This window comes from Mauremys reevesii, linkage group 27, assembly GCF_016161935.1.
Source record: "Mauremys reevesii isolate NIE-2019 linkage group 27, ASM1616193v1, whole genome shotgun sequence".
In the NCBI taxonomy this organism is placed as follows: domain Eukaryota; kingdom Metazoa; phylum Chordata; order Testudines; family Geoemydidae; genus Mauremys; species Mauremys reevesii.
In genome coordinates, this window is record NC_052649.1 from 6,340,648 (window position 1) to 6,359,345 (window position 18,698).

Here is an 18,698-nt window from a genome sequence, read left to right on the forward strand (position 1 = left end):
AAATCTTAGGTTTGTACAGGTGAAGGGAAAAATAAGGAGAGGACAAATCAGGGAAACCAAGTGAGTGGAAGGAAGGGAAGCAGTGGTGAAATAGAGGCCAAGCTAGGTCTGAGATGGAGGAGGAAAGACCACTGGGTGTATTGAGAGAATTATTTTAATACCACTGGGTGTGTATTGTGCACACCCAACTAGCGAACATGCCAAACCAGAGCGGACTTCCTGGGCCAAGGGGTTTAGGACCAAAGGGAAAAGTCCCTTCCGAAAGAGCTGCAGGAGAGCAGACAGGTGTGCAGTGTGAGTTACTGGTGTGTGGTCCAGAACAGGTCTGCCTCCTAAAGCATCTGAGGGGGAGGGGATGGGATTTGTGGCATGTTGCTGGGAAAAACCTTTTCCAAGGTTTAAAAAAAAGGGGGGGGGGGCTGAAGACACAGTGACGGAGAGAACCCAGGAAGCTGCCAGAAGCCAGGTTAGGTGTGACTAGGCAGGAGGCGATACGTAAAGAGGAGCTGAAGCCAGTGCAAGAATTTCAGGTGGGGAGACATGGTTGGGCCATGAAGAAAGGTTGGTGGCATCAGCAAGCTGGAGGGAGAAGGAGAGAACAAGAGCATGGGCTGATATTTCAGTGCAGGGATCATGGTCTGGACACCTAGATGAGAATGCAGCAACATGAATTGAAAAGGGCCTAAAAAGGGAGAACAAGGAAGGGGAGATGAAGGTGAGCGGGCTAGCTGGCTGGTGGTATGGCTGAGAGGGGAAGAACAGGGAGCAGAGGGTGGAAGGGAACGCAGGGGTCTGAAACTAGAGCATGGCAAAGAGTTGCTGAGAATCAGCAACAAGTGAAAGGGGTGGGAGTTACTGCAACAAGGGGAGAAAGATCTCAGCTGCCATCTCAGCCCTTGACTAAAGGGCTGATTTTCCTGGCATCAGCACAGTGCCAAGCTCTCAGGGGTGAGTGTGGCCTATGCCTAGTAGGGAGACTTGTACCATTTGTTGCTAGTGTGCGCGTGGGGGTGCCATCCTTACTGCTATCCACCTGTCCCATCCCTTCTTATGTTCAAAATTGTCCCTTCCACAGGGCATGCTTCAGAAGGCAGCTTTTGCTCTGCACCCAACACCAGAACTGTGAGCCAAAGCATGCTGGGTATTGACTCATGCAAATCAAGCCATAGCATATCCATCTCCCACCCTGCTCCAAGCAGCCGCTAAAACCAGAGGTTTCCCGTAGCCCTCTGCGATTTGCGTGCTCCACCCCTATGGAAACCTAAGGCCAAGCTGGCTGGGTAGTCAACCCTATACTCTAAAGCTGAGGAATCCACCAGAACGGTGTCAGAATTTTTAACACTTGGCTCATTCCTCCAGGGTGAATTAAACTCATCCTTCCTGAGCGACCTTTGTCCTTGATGGGTGTGTGTAGCTTGAGACTCTCAACTGGGCCAGGTGATTTCCCTATCAGAATGTACTGTAGGGCTAAATCCTGCCCTGGGTAGAATCCGAGAGGGGAAGCTGGGTTGCTGTGTGCTCAGATCTGCCTGTGTCCAGTTCCTGTCTATCCAGGAGCTTAGATGGTCCTCATCCCACTGATATTTGAGTGCCTTCCTGAGCTAGAGGTCTGCTCACCCATCTTGCTAGACTGGCATCTCTCAGGCATTCTCCGTCCCGCTGGCAGGGTGATGGATCATCAGGGCATTTCTGTCAGGAGCGTGCAAATAATCTAGCTCGCGCTGGACTCAAAAGTCCCTAATCCTAGAGCCGGCCTGTTTTCTCCTGGCAGAGGCCTGGGTTGGTGTCCCCCTGCCTCTGATGCTTTTAAAAGAGATCAGTCTGTAGTGGGTGGATGCAGGGGAAAGAGGCAGCAGTAGAGATTCATGCTTTGCTGTCCACTTGGAAGCAGGGGCAAAGCTTAGGGATCTGCCCCTGTTGTGGTGACTTATTAGCAGGGCAGCTGGCCTGCTGCGTTGACTCCTCTGCCCTGCTGAGCCATCCCCAGGGCCATGCGGGGGCCTAGTCTGCAGGGTGTTGCCAAATCATGGCAATTGGGAGACTTTCCAGATTAAAAAGGGGCCCTTTGCCCATCATGGAGAGGGGGCCCCTCCTCACCAAGTGGGCTGGTCTTCCACCACTGTGCCCCTTAGAAGATCCCTCCCTTGGCTTTTGAGCGCTTGGTTTGCAGAAGAGCATAGGGAATGGAAGGGTTAGTTCTGCCTGAGTTTAGTCACTGCATCTTCAGGGCAGGCGGAGCAGGTTCACCTCAGAAACCAGATTAAATACAAAGATTTGAGCGGGGAGAGTTAGAAACAAAAAAGTCGTATTTAACACCCCTACACCCAAGAGAAGCCTGGGTATCACAGCATGACTTGGTGTGTCTCCACTGTTGGAAAGTGTGTAGGCAGAGATGGGTTCAGCAGGGGGAGTTAAGGACTCCAGGACAAACTTAGCTTTCATTCTCTCTTGCCTGGCCTGTAGGCTGAGATGATGTGATACCACTGTGATACCCCGGCTCCCCTCCCTTGGGCCTGGGTCCTGCATTTGCAAAGGGTCAGATGAGATGATCTCAGTGGGTCTCATCTACCCATTGTGATGCTAGCTTCCTTCTTCGAGAGAAAGGGGGAGTTGGTAGAGGCCATAGGAGGATTACTCTGCATGTGTTGTGAATCTAATTGTTACAGCAGCTGCCATGACTGTGAATGGACCCAGGGGAAGGGAAAAGGTGACGAACTAGATCAAACTGGATTTAGCACATTTTTATATTCAAATCGAAACGACAGTCTGCAGACATGAAGACATTGAATAGTTTTGCCCAGAACCCTATGGCAATTGCCATGTTATCTTTGGCCGGATGCCCTTGCCAGCCTAGGCGCAGAGAGCAGTGGGCTGAGAGTTAACTCTCTAGCTGTTTCCTGTTCCCCTACACCTGCTCAGATATAAATGGAGGGAGTAATGAAGCAGGAGCCCTCATTAAGGATAATCGGGATTTAAGTGCTTCCACCAGGGAGCCTTAAAAATCTAGCTTACTGGGATGCAGTGTAAAGGTTAGCCAGCAGATCGGTCAGCCTAGACCCTTAGAGGCTTGTGTGTCTCGTTGCCTGATTGAGGACTCCTTTGCTTCCCTGTTTCTGCAAAACTCTTGGTAGCTGTAAAAAAACAGCTGAATTATAAGCCTGTGTGAGGGAAGTTCTATCTGCAAGACGTTTATTGTTGGACAGCCTTGGCAGGTTCCCAGCAGCATGCATTCGCTTAGCACAAATTGCTTGTTACCTGGCCATGGGACATCACGGAAAGGATCTGCATGGACATCCATCACCCCCGATGTGACTGCCTCAGACTTGATTTATGTCTCTGCTGAATGAGTCTGGCAGATAGGTGCTTAATTGTGAAGAGTTAAAAGGCGTTTTGATACCATGTTTTAAAGGTTGGGATCAGGAAGATGCAGTTGGGCATCTTCGGTTCAGCCTTGCTTTGTTTGTTGTTGGAAGTTGAAAAGGTTTTTGTATGTAGCCGAAACCCTAATCCTACCTGTGGCCCAGCTATTCTGCCTTGCATATCAAGAGTAAAATTACCAACACAAGGCCTGAGGCTGTACTCCTTACTTAAGCAGAATTCCCACCAATTTTCAGTGGAAAACTTGTGTGAGGAAAGATGGCGGGATCCATGGCTGAGAATCGGGTTCTTCGTAGCTGATGATGGTCCTGATGGGTGAGATAGAGAGAGATCTGAGGCTGATTTTTCCCAGTGCCACATTGGTTTGAGGATCTGATGTTTGTACTACAGAGGAAGATGGCTTAGTCAGTGGAATGGGGCAGGGAGCTGGAAGGTTTGAAATGCCTGTTAACACCCTGATTGCAGGTTCCAATCCAGACAAGGTCCACTCCGGCCAGAAAGAGTTCTGTGCGGTTTGTTTGGTCTGGGTCTTTCAGATAATTCATCTGTTCCGCATGGTGGGACATCAAAGTTTGTGGCACTTCTCGGGAGGGTAAGATTGAGACACATCCTAGATCATAATTTCTAGGGAGCGTTTGTGGGAAAGGACAGGTTGATGGTTCCATCAAAAGGGAAGCTCTAAGGTAGATGAAATTTGAGCACTGAGCTACTTTGTCCTGTTTAGTTGTCCGTCCGTCCCCCCCCCCGCAATGTTTTGCATTTACCACCTAAAGGAGCTTTCTTCATTGTGGGTTTTGTACTAGTGTAAACTGCTGGATTGAGAGCTCCTGGTCACAGAACAGGCAGCTGCAGTGCAAGCTATCCCGCCATTGTACCTACTATCTACCTGGCTCCCCTCTAAGGTGAGGGGAGGTGTTTCCTGGGCTCCATCAATCCTAGCCTACTTTGCCAATGAAAAGGCCCAGAGCTGCTGGTTCGTCCCGGTTGCGGGGGAGGGGTGGCCCTTCTTTAAATCATGAGCTTGATGGAGCAGGAATGGCCTCTTCTTTGTGAAGTACCTGGCGTGTTGTGGACACTGCTGCAAATGCATACAGTTGGAGAACCCGGTTTCACGAAGTGGGCCCTAAACCGCAGCAAATTGGGACTTAATCTTCATTTACCTGGGCCAGGGGTGGCTCTAGACATTTCGCCGCCCCAAGCAGGGTGGCATGCCGCGGGGGGCGCTCTGCCGGTCGCCGGGAGGGCGGCAGGCGGCTCCAGTGGACCTCCCGCTGGCGTGCCTGTGGAGGGTCTGCTGGTCCCTTGGCTTTGGTGGACCTCCCGCAGGCGTGCCTGTGGAGGGTCTGCTGGTCCCGTGGCTTTGGTGGACCTCCCGCAGGCGTGCCTGTGGAGGGTCTGCTGGTCCCGTGGCTTTGGTGGACCTCCCACAGGCGTGCCTGCGGAGGGTCCGCTGGTCCTGCGGCTCCACCGAAGCCGTGGGACCCAGCGGACCCTCCACAGGCCCGCCTGCGGGAGGTCCACTGGAGCCGCCTGCCGCCCTCCCGGCGACCGGCAGAGCACCCCCCGCGGCATGCCGCCCCAAGCACGCGCTTGGCGTGCTGAGGCCTGGAGCCGCCCCTGACCTGGGCCAGTTCTGCGCTAGTGCCCTGTGGGGAAGGCTCTGGAACCATTCACCAATACCCCCAGGAGAAAGTACTCTGTATTTGGGGTCTAAGCTGGGTTCACCTCAAGATTGCTCTCCCGCTTAACTCTCAGTAGTAGTAGTAGATTTGAACAATTAAAAGTGACTTGGGAATGATTATGTTTAAAGGGCCTGTACACTTCTTTGCTGCTTTCTGATGTATGAGGAAGACTGCAGGCCTTGGCTTGTTTGTTAACCTGTCAGAAGTCAACCTACTACCTAGCACTTGTATTGCTTCTGAAATACAACTCTGGTCCCCTGAGTCCCAACCTAGTACCTTATCTGCTACATTAGGACTGTCAAATGATATCATCATCCCTTTTGCTGGAGGACTTTTAGGATGACTGGTGTTTCAGGAGACATCTTAACCCTTACCGGCAGGGGTGAGGAGTCTTTACCAAAGAGATTTCCTCCCACGGGTTTGGACTAAGCCAGTGTTCACCAAAACTGAGCCGTTAGCCAGCCAAAGATCAGCCCACTGCTCTGCCAGTCCTGGCCTAATGGAATACATTTGAAATGCTTTATAAGGTACTTTATTTTTGCCACTTCTGTTGCCCTTCCCTGTCCTCCCATCCCACACAACAGCAGTCCCGCTTCCGCAGGTTGTCTCATGTTGGGGAAAAATCAGATCTGTAACTCCCCCTGGAAATAGCAATGCTAAAACTTGTAGTGTAGCCAAGGCTCAGATGGATTTCCTACCATCTCATCTAAGCCTGCTAAATCCCCTGACTGCTCTCTCTGCTGACTCTTCCCGCTGTTGATTGCACTGGGGAGAACTGGTGTCTGATTTTCTCCCTAGTGTAGCTAATACTCTGTTCATTCACCCCTTTACAGATGCCTTCCCCAGCACTTAGCCTAGTGAGGAACCCTCAATGTAGGTCACAGGGTTTGTCCCGTCAAATACTCCTGCTCTCTTTCAAACAGGCTTCACCAGGACTTCGAGAGACAATTAACTAGGGAGGTGGTCCCTCTAAAAGGGGTCGGGGGAAGCGGCAGTTGCTGTATTTGCCCCAAGTCTCCCTGCCAATTACGGTTTTACAATCACATTTTCCTAGCTTCTATGAAAGACCCATGCAAACACCTTGGGAAACTGACTACATGGGCACCCGGGAAACTGACTAGATTCAAAGCACTGTCAAGTGTGCACAGTAAACAAACTGGAAAAGTAAATGTCATTTTTCCTGGCTCTTTGTTCCAGGAATGGAAGGGAGGAGGAGGGTTACAAGTAACAATAGGTTTTGTTTTTTTTAAATCCAGACAGACGTATGGTTTGACTGTCCCTTTATCTTGAGACTGTAGGTTCATAACTGGGGCTGCTTTTGCAGTTTTTGTATGGGACCAATGAACTGCTGGGCCCAAATTTAACATAATGGTAAAACCTGGCGTCTTTGTAACAAAAAGAAGTAAAACCCCCTGGAAAGTCAGACCCATCCTGGAAAGCTTATTTTAAATGTCCCATTACCGCTGTAGTTTGCAGTCAAGGGTGTTTTCTGCCTCTTGCTGGTGCAATATCTTCTAACGCACGATGCCTTGAACATCTCATTTATTTATACTCTGGTAGCACCTAGAGATCCCAGTTGCACTGGGTGCTGTACAGACAGCAGAGAGAGACATGCCCTGCCCCACAGAGCTTACAGTCAAACTGATTAGAGTCCTACTTATTTTATTGGCCCCCAAAATTTAAAGGTCCCATGTTTCCTACCCTTTCTGCTTTTTCCTCAGGGCCGATCCAGCGGCAAACCCTTCTGCTGTGTCGTAGATGCCCTAGGTTGATTTAGTCTCATCCTGTTCCCCAAGCAATAAAGCATCTCCGACTTCTTATTAATTAGATTGGGTTTAAGGAGGGGGAAGGAGGTTAAATCTTCAATGCTTTGGGTCGCCTTCCTGAAGGATCCCATTAGCAGATTCCTATGAACAATGGTAATTGTCGTCATGCTCAGTCCTTCCCCTTTAAAACTTCTCCCTCCTCGCCTTAAGCAGATCTGAGCAAGGCCTGTGGGAGCCTTCAGTGGCCCATTGCAGCTGTGATTTGCTGCAAGCCAAAAGGCTCTTCTCTCTGTCTCCTGCAGTGATGTAGGCCTTGGCAACCCCGGGCTTCATTCCCATCCGTCTCGTCACGCCGTCAGTGTCGCTAGAGCACAGCGCTGCTTCGTGTATCTCCCCAGTGCGGTGTCAAAGTGGCTTTTAAAGCCAGCTGCTTGCGTAGTATCTGTGGGACTGTGCTGTTAATGCTAGAGTGAAAACCCCAACGCTGACCTTAACTCCCGCTTTCCCCACCACCTATGTCCACTGCTCCCCTTTCACCGGTGGGCCTGTTGGTACCTTTCCTCTCCCAGCTGAGATCCCCCATATCCTCCTGCCCATTCTTCCCAAACCCATTGGCAGTAGAGGTACCAAAGCTGGGTTGAATGTTTCTCATGTACATCTTAGAATTCCCGTACCAGGTCAACTCAATGGCCCCTCCCACCCAGTGTCTTGTGCTCCATACCAGAAGGTGCAAGAAATCTTGCAGTAGGGGGTTATGGAGTAATCTGCTGGTTGTAGAGATTTCTTCCTAATTTCAGGCACTTAGAGATTGGCTCTGCCCTAATACAGGGACAGTCCAAAACTCTTGGTTACTTTTAAAATCTTTCCTCTGGCTACTTTTGTTCTCCCAAAAGATGGCTGGTCCCTTCTGGAGTCCTGCTAAACTCTTGGCTGCAATGACCTCATGGGGCAATGAGTTCCACAGACTAGCTATGCCCTCGCTGCTCCCTAGATGAGGCAGAGTGAGCATACAGATCCCGCTCTCTTGGTCTGACTAGAATGGTGCCAACACAGCTGGAATCTGGTTATTGTACATGTCGGCAGGCTCCTGTTTTTCCTCCTTGTCTAGTTAAAAGATCATGTTTCCGTTTGGTTAAAACAGTACTGTGCAATCCTGCTGGTTAAGATCCAAAGCAGAGGGTAATGGCATTAAATGCCTTAGCTCTGCTCCAAGAAAAGCCTCTTGCCTACACTTCCGGCTAGATCATTTCTATTCTATCTGATGGTTGCACTCTGTGTCCTTGGCACTGTGTGTACATAGAAGGAGCGAATAGTCCCTTCTACTCTGAATCAGATCTGATATGTAAGTTGAAGGTCCAGAATTCAAGTGGTTCAGCCACAGGTGGTTGTTTGCAGACTAATGGTGTGTGTGGGGGGGGTGTACATGCACAATTTGCGGTCCTAATATTTTCATGAATCAAATTCAGAAATCCCACCTTTTATGTATTTTTAAGACTTTGCTTCAGATCAGGTTCAGTGTGGTTCAGTGAAACTTTAGATTCCTGGACATGAAATCAAGAAGGCACTGTTATGATCGCAGCATCATGCAGGCCATAAATTAGTAACCAATGGCACCTTTCAGGGTGCATCTACTGCAGGTGCCCTGCTTCTCAGAGACTGGATGATGATCCAATTCTTTATAGCAGAAAGGTCTGGCCCATCTTGATCAGCCCATGTTGCAGGGTGGGACATTGGTCGTGGAACTGAGCCCCTGGGCCAAGCTATGGTGATCACTGGCCCAGAACAGCTCTCTGGTTAGGAGACAACTTCAGGTTCATTACATTTATAGACTGTTGGCTGATAAAGGCCATTCCTGGCTCTGTCCTCACTGGTCCCTGCCATTCTCAGTAATTACAGCTATCTGATCCCTGCTTTCTTTTGCACACTCTGCGATCCCAATCTTGCAGTCCGTGGCCTAGTCTTTAATAGAGCTGGTTGAGTTTTCTTTTTTCCTCTCCTGGACAATGGTAACTTTTTTTGTTCAGCAAAAATTTGGAAACACAAACACTTCAGTTGACAAACTAAATATTTTGATGTGGATCTGGTTCTAGGGTGCCTCATGGGAGTTGTAGTTCAAATGCCCTATGCTCCCACTCTCCTCTAGAGGCCAGGCTGCCTGGTTGGACTACATCTCCCATGAGCTCTCCCCTTGGAGAGGTAAAAACAGTGTGTCATGGAAATCCCTGGCCATGGTCATTATGGGAGGCATCCACTTGGGAACCCTATCCCAGATAGGAGAATGGGGACCTTTAGGCAACTGCCCTATAACTCCCATGAGGCCATCAGCGGCATATCCAAATTGAAATACTTTAGTTTGGGGGGAAATGGTTTTCGATGAAAAACAGATGTTTCTGCAGAAAGTGGGTACTTGTTAATGCTGGCATCCCATCCTTTCCAGCCAGGGGAAAGGACATCCCCAAGTTACAGCGAATCAGGTGGGATAGCTGAGGCACGATTCAGCTTATCTAGGTGCCTGAATGTGTGCTGGCAAGGGGAGGCAGGATCCACTACAGCGGGTTGTGTTTGATGGGTTTGCACCTCAAGTATTATAGCTCCCACTGTACTTTGAGGCACTATTGCAGCCAGTTAGCTGGGCATTTTAGTAGCCAAATTAGAGACCTGCAAAGGATTTGTTTTTAACTGGGGTTGTGCCCTTTATTTTGCTGCTTAATGGTGTAAACTTGACAGCCTGAAACTGTTTAAAAAGAAATAAAAATATTTTTTTAACCTTAAAACTATTAGCAATGTCACCTCTGACTTTGTTGGCGAACTCATTAGAGGGTCCCTGAGGAGGTTTTGTTGACTTTAATGGAATAATGGGCGTTCTTTAGTAAAAGCTTCTTTTCTCCAAAATGTTAACAGGCCATTTGAATCAATAGCTATTGACCAATACAAACCAACCCGCCCACCCAATAGTCTGACTGTAAATGTCTTCCCCGGCCAATGGCTCAGCTTTCACTGGCTTGGTTCTCATGATGTCGTCATGGTGCTAAGTCTTCAGTCCGGAGAGAGACACTCAGTTCAGACAAGCCTTGAATTTCTACTGTGGGGGAAAAAAAGCAGGGAGAAAACCCTTAACAATAAAAAGAGAGATAAAGAACCCTTCAGTGCTTCTCTTCCTGGCCTAAAGAGGCAAAAAAAGAGGGCACCGGCTTACTTTTCATCCCACCTCCTCTTCAGGTCACGTCTACAGTAACTCGTAACATTTTCAAAAGCACTTAAGAATCATTTGCGAAGTGACTGAGGCTTTCAATGAGACTTAAGTGCCAATGGGATTTAGGCTCCTAAATTTGACCCATTGTCTACACTGTGATTCTAGCCCCAGTACAATCGAGTTAAAAGCTGTGGTGTGGACAACACGTCACCACTGCCTCGACACCAGGCTGAGAAGCCTTGGACAGAGGATGAATTCTACTCCAGAAACCACCATGTGGTTGTGGCATGTTTCTTTTACTGTGTCTGGGTGGGGGAAAATGTGTGGGCCACATGCTAACCCCATGTTATAAGATCCCTGGGTTAGAACTTGCGTTTCTAACATGATTATATCCACACGGGCAAGTAAAAACAGCTGTGGTGGCCACGCATTTCAAAGGTGTTTGGAGGGAGGGGAGGGCTGACTTGAGACCTCTTCGAAACTCTCTGATTTTCCAGAGGGTGAATCAGGCCCCTTTAAAGAAGTCTCGAGTGGGGCCCCTGAAATTACTAGCCACTTCTGAAAATCTTGCCTATTTTCGCATGGTGGATGGAGGTGGGCGAAGCCTAAGTAGGCACAGCTAGTTCCCATCCACGTTGCACATGTGGAACAAGAATGGGGAGGGGTATGGAACAGTTTCCATACAGGGAGACACTGAACAGATGGGACTGTTCAGCTTAGAAGAGAGCCGACCAAGGGGTGCGGGAGGGATGTAATGGGGGTTTTTAAGATCAGGAATGGGGTGGAGAAAGTGACTAGGGAAGTATTATTTATCTTTTCACATAACACAAGAGTCAGGATCACCCAATGAAATGAATAGGCAGCAGGGTTACAACCAACAAAGGGAAGTACCACTTCACACACCGCACAGTCAACCTGTGGAACTCCTCGCCAGGGGATGTTGCAAAGGCCAAAAGTATAACTGGGTACAAAAATGAATTGGTTAAGTTCGTGGAGGATAGATCCATCAGTGGCCATTGGTCAAAATGCTCAGGGACATGATCCCATGCTCTGGGTGTCCCTAAACCTCTGACTGCTGGATGCTGGGAATGGGTGACAGAGGATGGATCATTTGATATTTACCTGTTCTGTTCATTCCCTCTGGGGCACCTGGCATTGGCCACTGTTGGAAGACAGAGACATTGGGCTGGATGAACCATTGGTCTGACCCAGTATGGCTGTTCTCATGTTAACAAGGATGAAACCAGGTCCCTAGCTTGCTGATGGTCATGAGGTCAGGGGAGGAAGAGCTGGCTAATGGGGTCTCAGCTCAGATCTCTAGTTGCGAGGCTTTGAAGGAGTCAGTGGCACATCCTTTGCGGCTGCTGTTTGGCTGCAGATTAACCCTTTGCAGTAATTCTGCAAACCGCATATGCACATGCTCAATTCAGCCCCTTGGGCAGCTCCATGGACATTACAGTTAAGCAAGTGGGTGCCTTTGTGCTGCTGTAGCAATGGTGAGGTTGAATATTTCCTGAATGAGGAGCTAGAGATGCCCTAATGTGTGTTTCTAAAAAGTCAGCTTTTTAAAGCCTCAATGGATGTAGCGGTGTGGTACAGTGGATCGAGTGCTGGGCTGGGACTCAGGAGACCTGGGTTCTGTTCCTGGCTCAGCTGTTGGCCTGCTGGGTGGCCTCTTGGGCAAGTCACTTCCCCAATCCTTGCCTCAGTTTCTTCATCTGTAAAATGGGGATAATGAAACTGCTTCCTTTTGTACAGTGCTTTGAGATCTACCAATGACAAATGCTATATAATAGTGAGGGGTGGTTGTTATTAAATGTCAGACACGGTCTATACAAAAATAAATCCCATCACCCATGCACGGGAATTGATGCTTGAGAAGAAAAAGCAAGTGGGGGAAAAGGAAACAGAGCATAACATTGAAATCAACGCGGACAGGGCCTGCGTCTCTTGACTGCATTGTGTACGGCACGCAGCCCAACAGGGCCTTGCTTCTGAAAAGTGGCTGTTGGAGGCTGCTGTAATACAAATAATAATACCCAAGTGGTGGTTGGAAATCAGTGCGAGCTGCCTCATTGGTCTTGCAGTTTCCAGCAAAGTTATTTTTAAACACCTGTTGCTCTTTCACTGAGTGCCATGACTCTGGGTGCTGCTGCTTTAGGTACTGATGGGAAAGAGGAAGGAGTAGGGGTTAGTAGCTAGAGCAGGAGAATAGGCAGCAGGATTCCTAGGTTCTGTTCCCAGCTCTGCTAGTGACTCACTCAGTGACTTGTGCCTCAGTTTCCCTACCTGTGAAACGTTTCACAAGACTGACCCGCCTTTTGTAAAGTTCTTTGAGATCCTCTGTGAAAGCTGCTAGAGAAGGGCTAATGCTCATTACGCCTCTCCCTCTTCTCTGCTGCCTTAACATGGAGACACCACACTTCTTGTTATAAAATGTCGACAAGGCAGCTGGGCCGTTTAAATCTCTGCTAGGCTTTTTCTTGACTTGGGCTACAGTAAAAGCAATGGTAACCAGCCATGGGCTGTTCCTCGGGACTCTCTCTGCACCCTGCTGTGTTGCACTAACTTGTGCGGTGCCTCTCAGAGCAGAAGGGAAGGGGGGTTTCCACAGACTGTCTAAAGAACTCCCCTTTTTGTTTGACGTTCAGTACATGCGAGCAAGTATCATATCCAGGGAACGCGCTGGAGAACGGTAGTCTGTGCTAAATTGCTGTTATTTACTGTGTTTTACTGTAGTAGTTCCAGGGAGCCTCACTGCTGGACCAGGACTCTTGTGCTAGGAACAGATTTAACACCCTCTGTCTTTTAACAGAGGCTTGAATCACCTCCCTTCGGGGATGGCCAGGCTCACTCTGCAGCCCCTTCCTTCAATACACCCTCATGTCTAGTCTTCTTCTTTGTTTTAGGTCGAGTGCTGGCACGTCTCTTAGCAGCTGATGCCTGACTGGAGCCTGCGTTTAGCCAACGCCCGTCTGAGAGTCCCTGCTCATTGTGGAGGGTGATGGTCCCATGGCACCTTGGCATCTTTAAGCCTTCTTCCTTCGTAAGTAACCAATGGTCGAGGAGCTGCACCAATCCCAGCTGCAAGGGCTGGCTGCGAACGGTCCTGTTGTGATGGGGTTTTGTGTATCTGCTAACTGGGGGCGGGGGTTGTGCTAGGAAGAGGGAAAGCTCAAGGCAGGTGAGGAATGGTTTAGAACAATCTATAAAGGCAGAAAGGAAATGAGATGCCCCATAGCCAACCTGCACTGGATAAAGTCTAGCATGCTTATAAAGTGTCCTCCCACTGGTAGCTGCTTCCCAGTGGATAACAGCCTCCTACTGCTACCAGCTGATGTTGTTGTTTGTTTTGTGGCAGCACCGGGGAGCCCTGGTCGTGGCTCCCATTGTAGGATGTAGGGCTGCTAGTTGTGTAATTAGAAAACCAGCGCGATTCAGAGACCGATATGTACTGAGCTCTGAAGACAGCACGATAGAGCATGTTTTGTAAATGGTAGGAATGTAAAACGTAGCGCGGGAGATGGAATGGAACGCTACGTTGTATTACCCTGTTCAGCCAGGAGAAGGTACCATGTGTAACATACCTGAGCTGCTAATCGCAAGAGCTAGCGGTGAACTGAAGACACATTTCTAGTGTCTCTCTCTGGGATAGAAGCTCTGTAGCCAATCCCTATCTGGAGATGTGGCAAAGCTGAAGTTCTCTGAGGCGCCGAAAGTGGCATGTTCATGAGTGATCCTGCAACCTTTGTTGCTGCTTTCCTTGTTTCCGCCCTCCTCTGGGTGCCTTTACTTCTGACACCATGTCATGTCCCTCTTGCACACGGTAGGCTGCAGGGCTGCTACTCGCAGGTCAGACTCTTGTACTGGATGTGAACTGGCTGCAGAGTCTGGATCCAGATCAGGGCGCTGTGGCTCTGGGCTCACCGTAACGGGAAGCCAATGGGCAGGCTGTGGCCATAGGCAACTGTTCGCAGCTACTCCCTAATCCGCTCCCCGCAGCAGGTGTTGCGTTATTCCGAACAATGGGCTGGGGTATTGGCTGCAAAACAAACATGGACAAAACATCCAGGATCCAAGTTAATGGCTGCAGGTGGTCAGCCATGAAGGCCGCACCTGTCCTTTGTGGATCCAGCCTAATTTATTGATCCATTTCCAGACACTGAGGATACGCTCACGCTAAGCCCGGGCTTTGACTCGGGTTTGAGCCCGAGCCCAAGCCCTCTTCTGTCCACACACAAGACAGCAAGCACTTAGCACCCAGCTGCGAGACCTGGGTCCTGCAATTATAAACCCAGGTTTTACAATGCAGGGTAGATGCTCAAGCCACGGGCATAGAAACACCATGTCCCCAAGCCCACAGACCTGGGTATACAGTGCAGTGTAGACGAAGGGCTTGGAATTACTCAGTAATGCCTGCCGTATGTGGAAGCATGAAATAGCCACCAGATGTCGCTCTCAGCACAGTGACCGTGTAGCACTGTGGTCAGGATTTCCTAACGAGCGCGTTTAAAGTTAACGAAAGTTAGTCTGTCACTTTAAATTTTCGCAGCTATGTTTCTCCATCCAGATACTATTTATCTCTGCGTTACAGGTTTCCGCTGTAATGACCTGTTTCCTTCCAAATCTGCTACCGCCATTGCTTAAGTGTTTTGAAAAAGAATTGTCCTCTCAAATGGATGCTTGCTGCTGCATTTGATGCAAAAAGCCATGGAATTCTCCATTAATAATAATACATAACTCCTATCTAGTGTTTTTCATCCCCAGCTCTTCAAGTTTTTTGCCACAGCAGATCAGTGTTGTTATCCCTCCATTTTACAGAGGGGTAAACTGAGGCACAGGTAGGGTAGTGACTTGCCCAAGGTCACACAGGAAGTCAGTGGCAGAGCTATAAATAAAACCCAGGTGCCCTGACTCCCAGTCCAGTGCTCTATCCAGTGGGCTGCAATGCTTGGTGGCATGTTCTAGGCCTGGCACTTGTTTATTAAAACTGATATCATGTGGCAGGCAGAGTCTTTATTTTTCCCTGTTTTGTTTTTTTTAAGAATAGTTTGGGTGACACTGGGCTAGAGTTGATCTTGTGAATACGTCACTGGACTGGGGTTCTAGATCTCAAAATTCAAACCCCAGCTCTGTCCTGCTCCCTTGTGGGACACTGGGCAAGTCACGCCATCCCTTTGGGCCTCAGTTTCCCCCACCTGCAAAATGGGGAGAATGACAGTTCCCTGCCTCACTATGGGGGTGGGAGGCGAGGGGGATTTGCAAAAATAAATGCTTTCATGTGTGCCAGCTGGTGGGATCCTGCAGCGGCAGGGGCTGTGTGAACACCCAAAGGATTTCAAAGCCACCGGAATGCTGCTGGTTTCAAAGTGCAGCTCAGATGCTGACGTGATTAGGTTGAGTTGTTTGGCTCAGGAGAGCAGGTTAAAAAATGGAGCAGGAAAGGGAATAATCCAAGAACGCAGGATCTATATCAACCTATTTAATGTACAATACGTGCCCTCCGTATCCTGTGGGGTGTGTTCTGCGTATGTTAGGTGACTAGCCCTGATACAGAGCCCATCAGCTAGAAGTGTGTGTGTGTGAGAATCAAATGGGTTGCGGGGGGGGGAGATTGGTCCTAAACACTGTTGCCAATGCTCGTGCTTTTCTTGTAATATTTGCAGTTTTTCTCAAAGCCCCAGAGTCCCTGGTTTAGGTGCAAATCTTGGCTTTCAAATACAAAGCAAGTTTCTAGTCTTCATGGGTCAGAGAAATCTCAAGAAGGGGAATTCTTGGCTCAGACACCAGAAGGCCAAGGAAGAATCCCAAATGTGTGATTTGTTTAAAAAAAACAACAAAACCTCCCGATGTTTAAGTCGGTCTGTTGATAGTTTGGGGCCTGACTTATGCTTTTTGAATGCTGCTTTAACGACGCAGGGCTTGTGATTTCAAATACCTTTGCCCAGACGCTAGTCTGAGAGATTTGCAACCCCTCTAGCTCTCTATGGGTCACCCGTCACCCCTTCCAGCCCTGCTAGCTTCCCGCAGTTGGTAAGTTATTTTCTACTTGGACCAGAACTCAACAATGGAAGATACTGTTCCTCCAACGACGCTCAGGACTCTGGTGCGTGTGTCTGTCCTGCTGTGTTTCTCTGTGGAGGAGCCAGTCTCTTTTCTGGCCACACGAGGGCACTGCAAACCAGTAAACCCCCCCGCCCCCTTTCCCACACACATGCCGGTTGGGTTGGAATCTCTTAGGCAGCTGTGCATCCTAACAAGAGACCCCCTTTCCCAGCCCTCTCCCACGTGCCGTGCCTTGGGGAGAGCGACCTGCTGTCAAAGCTTCCAGCCGTGTGGGACCTGGGTTTCCGTTCCCCGCTGCCCGTTTGTCCTGGCGTTTCACGCTCGGCCTCCAGGCGAGATGGGTTTGGCTTCCGCACGATGAATTTTGGCCCCTTGGCTCTCGTGAGCCATGTGGGACTAGGGAGGCCGCTAGGGTGGTGGCCGCCTGGGGAAGGTGGTTGGTGAATGGGGAGGGGAGGTGGGTACCCAAAGAGGCTTCTGTGCAGGATCTAGCGCATGGCAGTTCCAGGGAAAAGCCCTTGCAACCTGCATGAGCCGGGCTGCCAGTGGCGATCAGGAAGGTGCTTGGCCTTAGCGTAGGGATGAGACAGTAGGTACTTGTGCTTAAGGCCCTGGATCAGGACTCCGGAGAGCTGAGTTTAATTTCATGCTCTGCCACAGACTCCCTGTGTACCATGAGCATGTCACTTAGCCCCTCTGGGATACTACAGTGCTGGGGCCCAGATGAGCCCCGAAGATAGGCAGCGACAGGCCGTAGTCTGATGGTCTTCTGGGCTCTCTCTGCTCATGGGACCATTCCGCGCAGAGAAGATATGTGTTATCCATGCTCAGAGCTGTGCCACACTCCTCTCTGCAGGAGTTAATTGGCTTTGTGCTCGTGCAGCCGAGTGGCAGGATTTGAACTCGCAACCTTCAGCATGACCGTTACCGAAATCTCCTAGGTGGGAGCTGTAGCAGATGTGTGAGAGGACCAGCCACCAGAGGGAGATGTGGAGCATGCACAGGACAATGTGTCACATGGACATCTTCCTCGGTAGGACTGAACTCATCTGAGCTTTGCTCACAAGAGGGACCCAGGATCCCTGCTTCTCCCAGGGCCTGTGAACCGGCCTGCTTCCCCACAGTGGCTCTCTGCAGTGCTGACTTGATCACAACTCCACCCCCCGCCCCCATTACCCCTCCACTCAGGGTACAGAATGGGCGACCCATCGCACCGGAAACAAGGTGGAGACAGCAATGGTGGGAACTTGTTTGCGTGAAGCCTTGGTTGGGTGATTTCAAGCAACAAACGGAAACACGTCAGCGCTGAACGCTTCGGGCACCTTGAATTGCACCTACCACCAACACGCACTCCGAGAGCTTGTGTGTGCAAATCCTGCAGGATTCCTGCTGAAGTCGACCTGTAGTTAACTGTTGAAACCTTCTTCCCGTGTTGCTCCTGGCCAGTCGCTGATCCATAGAACACGCGTGTGGGTCCAGAGCAACCTCACCCTACTTTACTCAAATAGCTTGCTGAGAAATCAGCCAGCCTCAGAGACAGCTGGCGCAGTGGTTAGGACACTTGCCTGGAGCTCAAGAACTGGGTTTAATTCCCGGCTCTGCCACAGCCCTTCTGTGACTGTGGGAAAGTCACTTAGCCTCCCTGTGCCTCAGTTTCTCCATCTGTGCAATGGGGATGACAGCCCTACCCTGCCTCCCAGGGGTGTTGTGAGGATAAATACAAGATTGTGGAAATGCTCAGATACTAGGGTACTGCGGGGGAGGGGGTCCTAAAAGTGCTTAAGAATGACATAAAAAGCCACCAGGCCCGCTCATTTAATGACCAGTTCAGGGTGTTCGGGACAGAGCAGTGGTTCTCAACCAGGGGTGCGCAGAGGTTCTCCGGGGGTACATCGACTCATCTAGGGATTTGCCTACTTTTACCACAGGCTTCATGAAAAGCACTAGCGAAGCCAGTGCCAACTAAAACTTCATACACACAGTGACCCGTTTACACTGTTCTATATACTATATCCGTGTTTCTCAAGCTGGGGAGTTGCAATTTATTTTGTGAGTACATGATGTAAAGGAGAAAGTCGGCAATTTTCAGTACTAGTGGGCTGAGACACTTTTGTATTTTTATGTCTGATCCCGTGAGCAAGTGAGATGAAACTTGGGGTGCACAAGACAAATCCACCTCCTTGAAGGGGTACAGTAGTCTGGAAAGGTTGAGAACTACTGGGTTAGAGGTCACAGAGCTCAAATTTCCCTCCACCACGTGTGGAAAATGTCAGTGAAACATGCTTCTGTTTCAGTGGTTGCTCAGGGGCTCCTAGAAATGCCTCAAAATTTGGAATTTCTAAGAAGAGCCAAGTTTTTGGGAAAAAAAAAGTATTCAATTTTCTGCCTTTATTTTCTGGCCAGCTCTGGTTCTGTCTGTTCAACCCGGACATTAAACCAGAAACCCGATGCAGGTTCCCATGGCTGGGGCTTGGTTCAACACCTCGCAGGGTTGGGAGTCTGCTGCCCTGGGCTGTGGTGTGAACGGCCCTGCAGAACTCTCCAGAGTTCCTGCTTTGGGCATCGAAGACGGCGAGGGAGCTAAATTTGCGGATGCCACCAGAGGGGAGTCGG

General features: G+C 49.7%; 1 protein-coding gene across 2 annotated transcripts in view; it reads left to right on the plus strand.

The window, feature by feature from the left end:
- The window catches only part of CDK12 (cyclin dependent kinase 12), a 71,420-nt gene that overhangs the window by 38,369 nt on the left and 14,353 nt on the right, over positions 1-18,698 (plus strand). For both annotated transcript variants that reach the window (XM_039516256.1, XM_039516255.1), the window contains exon 14: positions 12,929-13,065. In XM_039516256.1, the coding sequence (XP_039372190.1) occupies positions 12,929-12,966 (38 nt within the window). In that variant the 3' untranslated portion in view covers positions 12,967-13,065. The remainder of the gene's footprint in view (positions 1-12,928; positions 13,066-18,698) is intronic.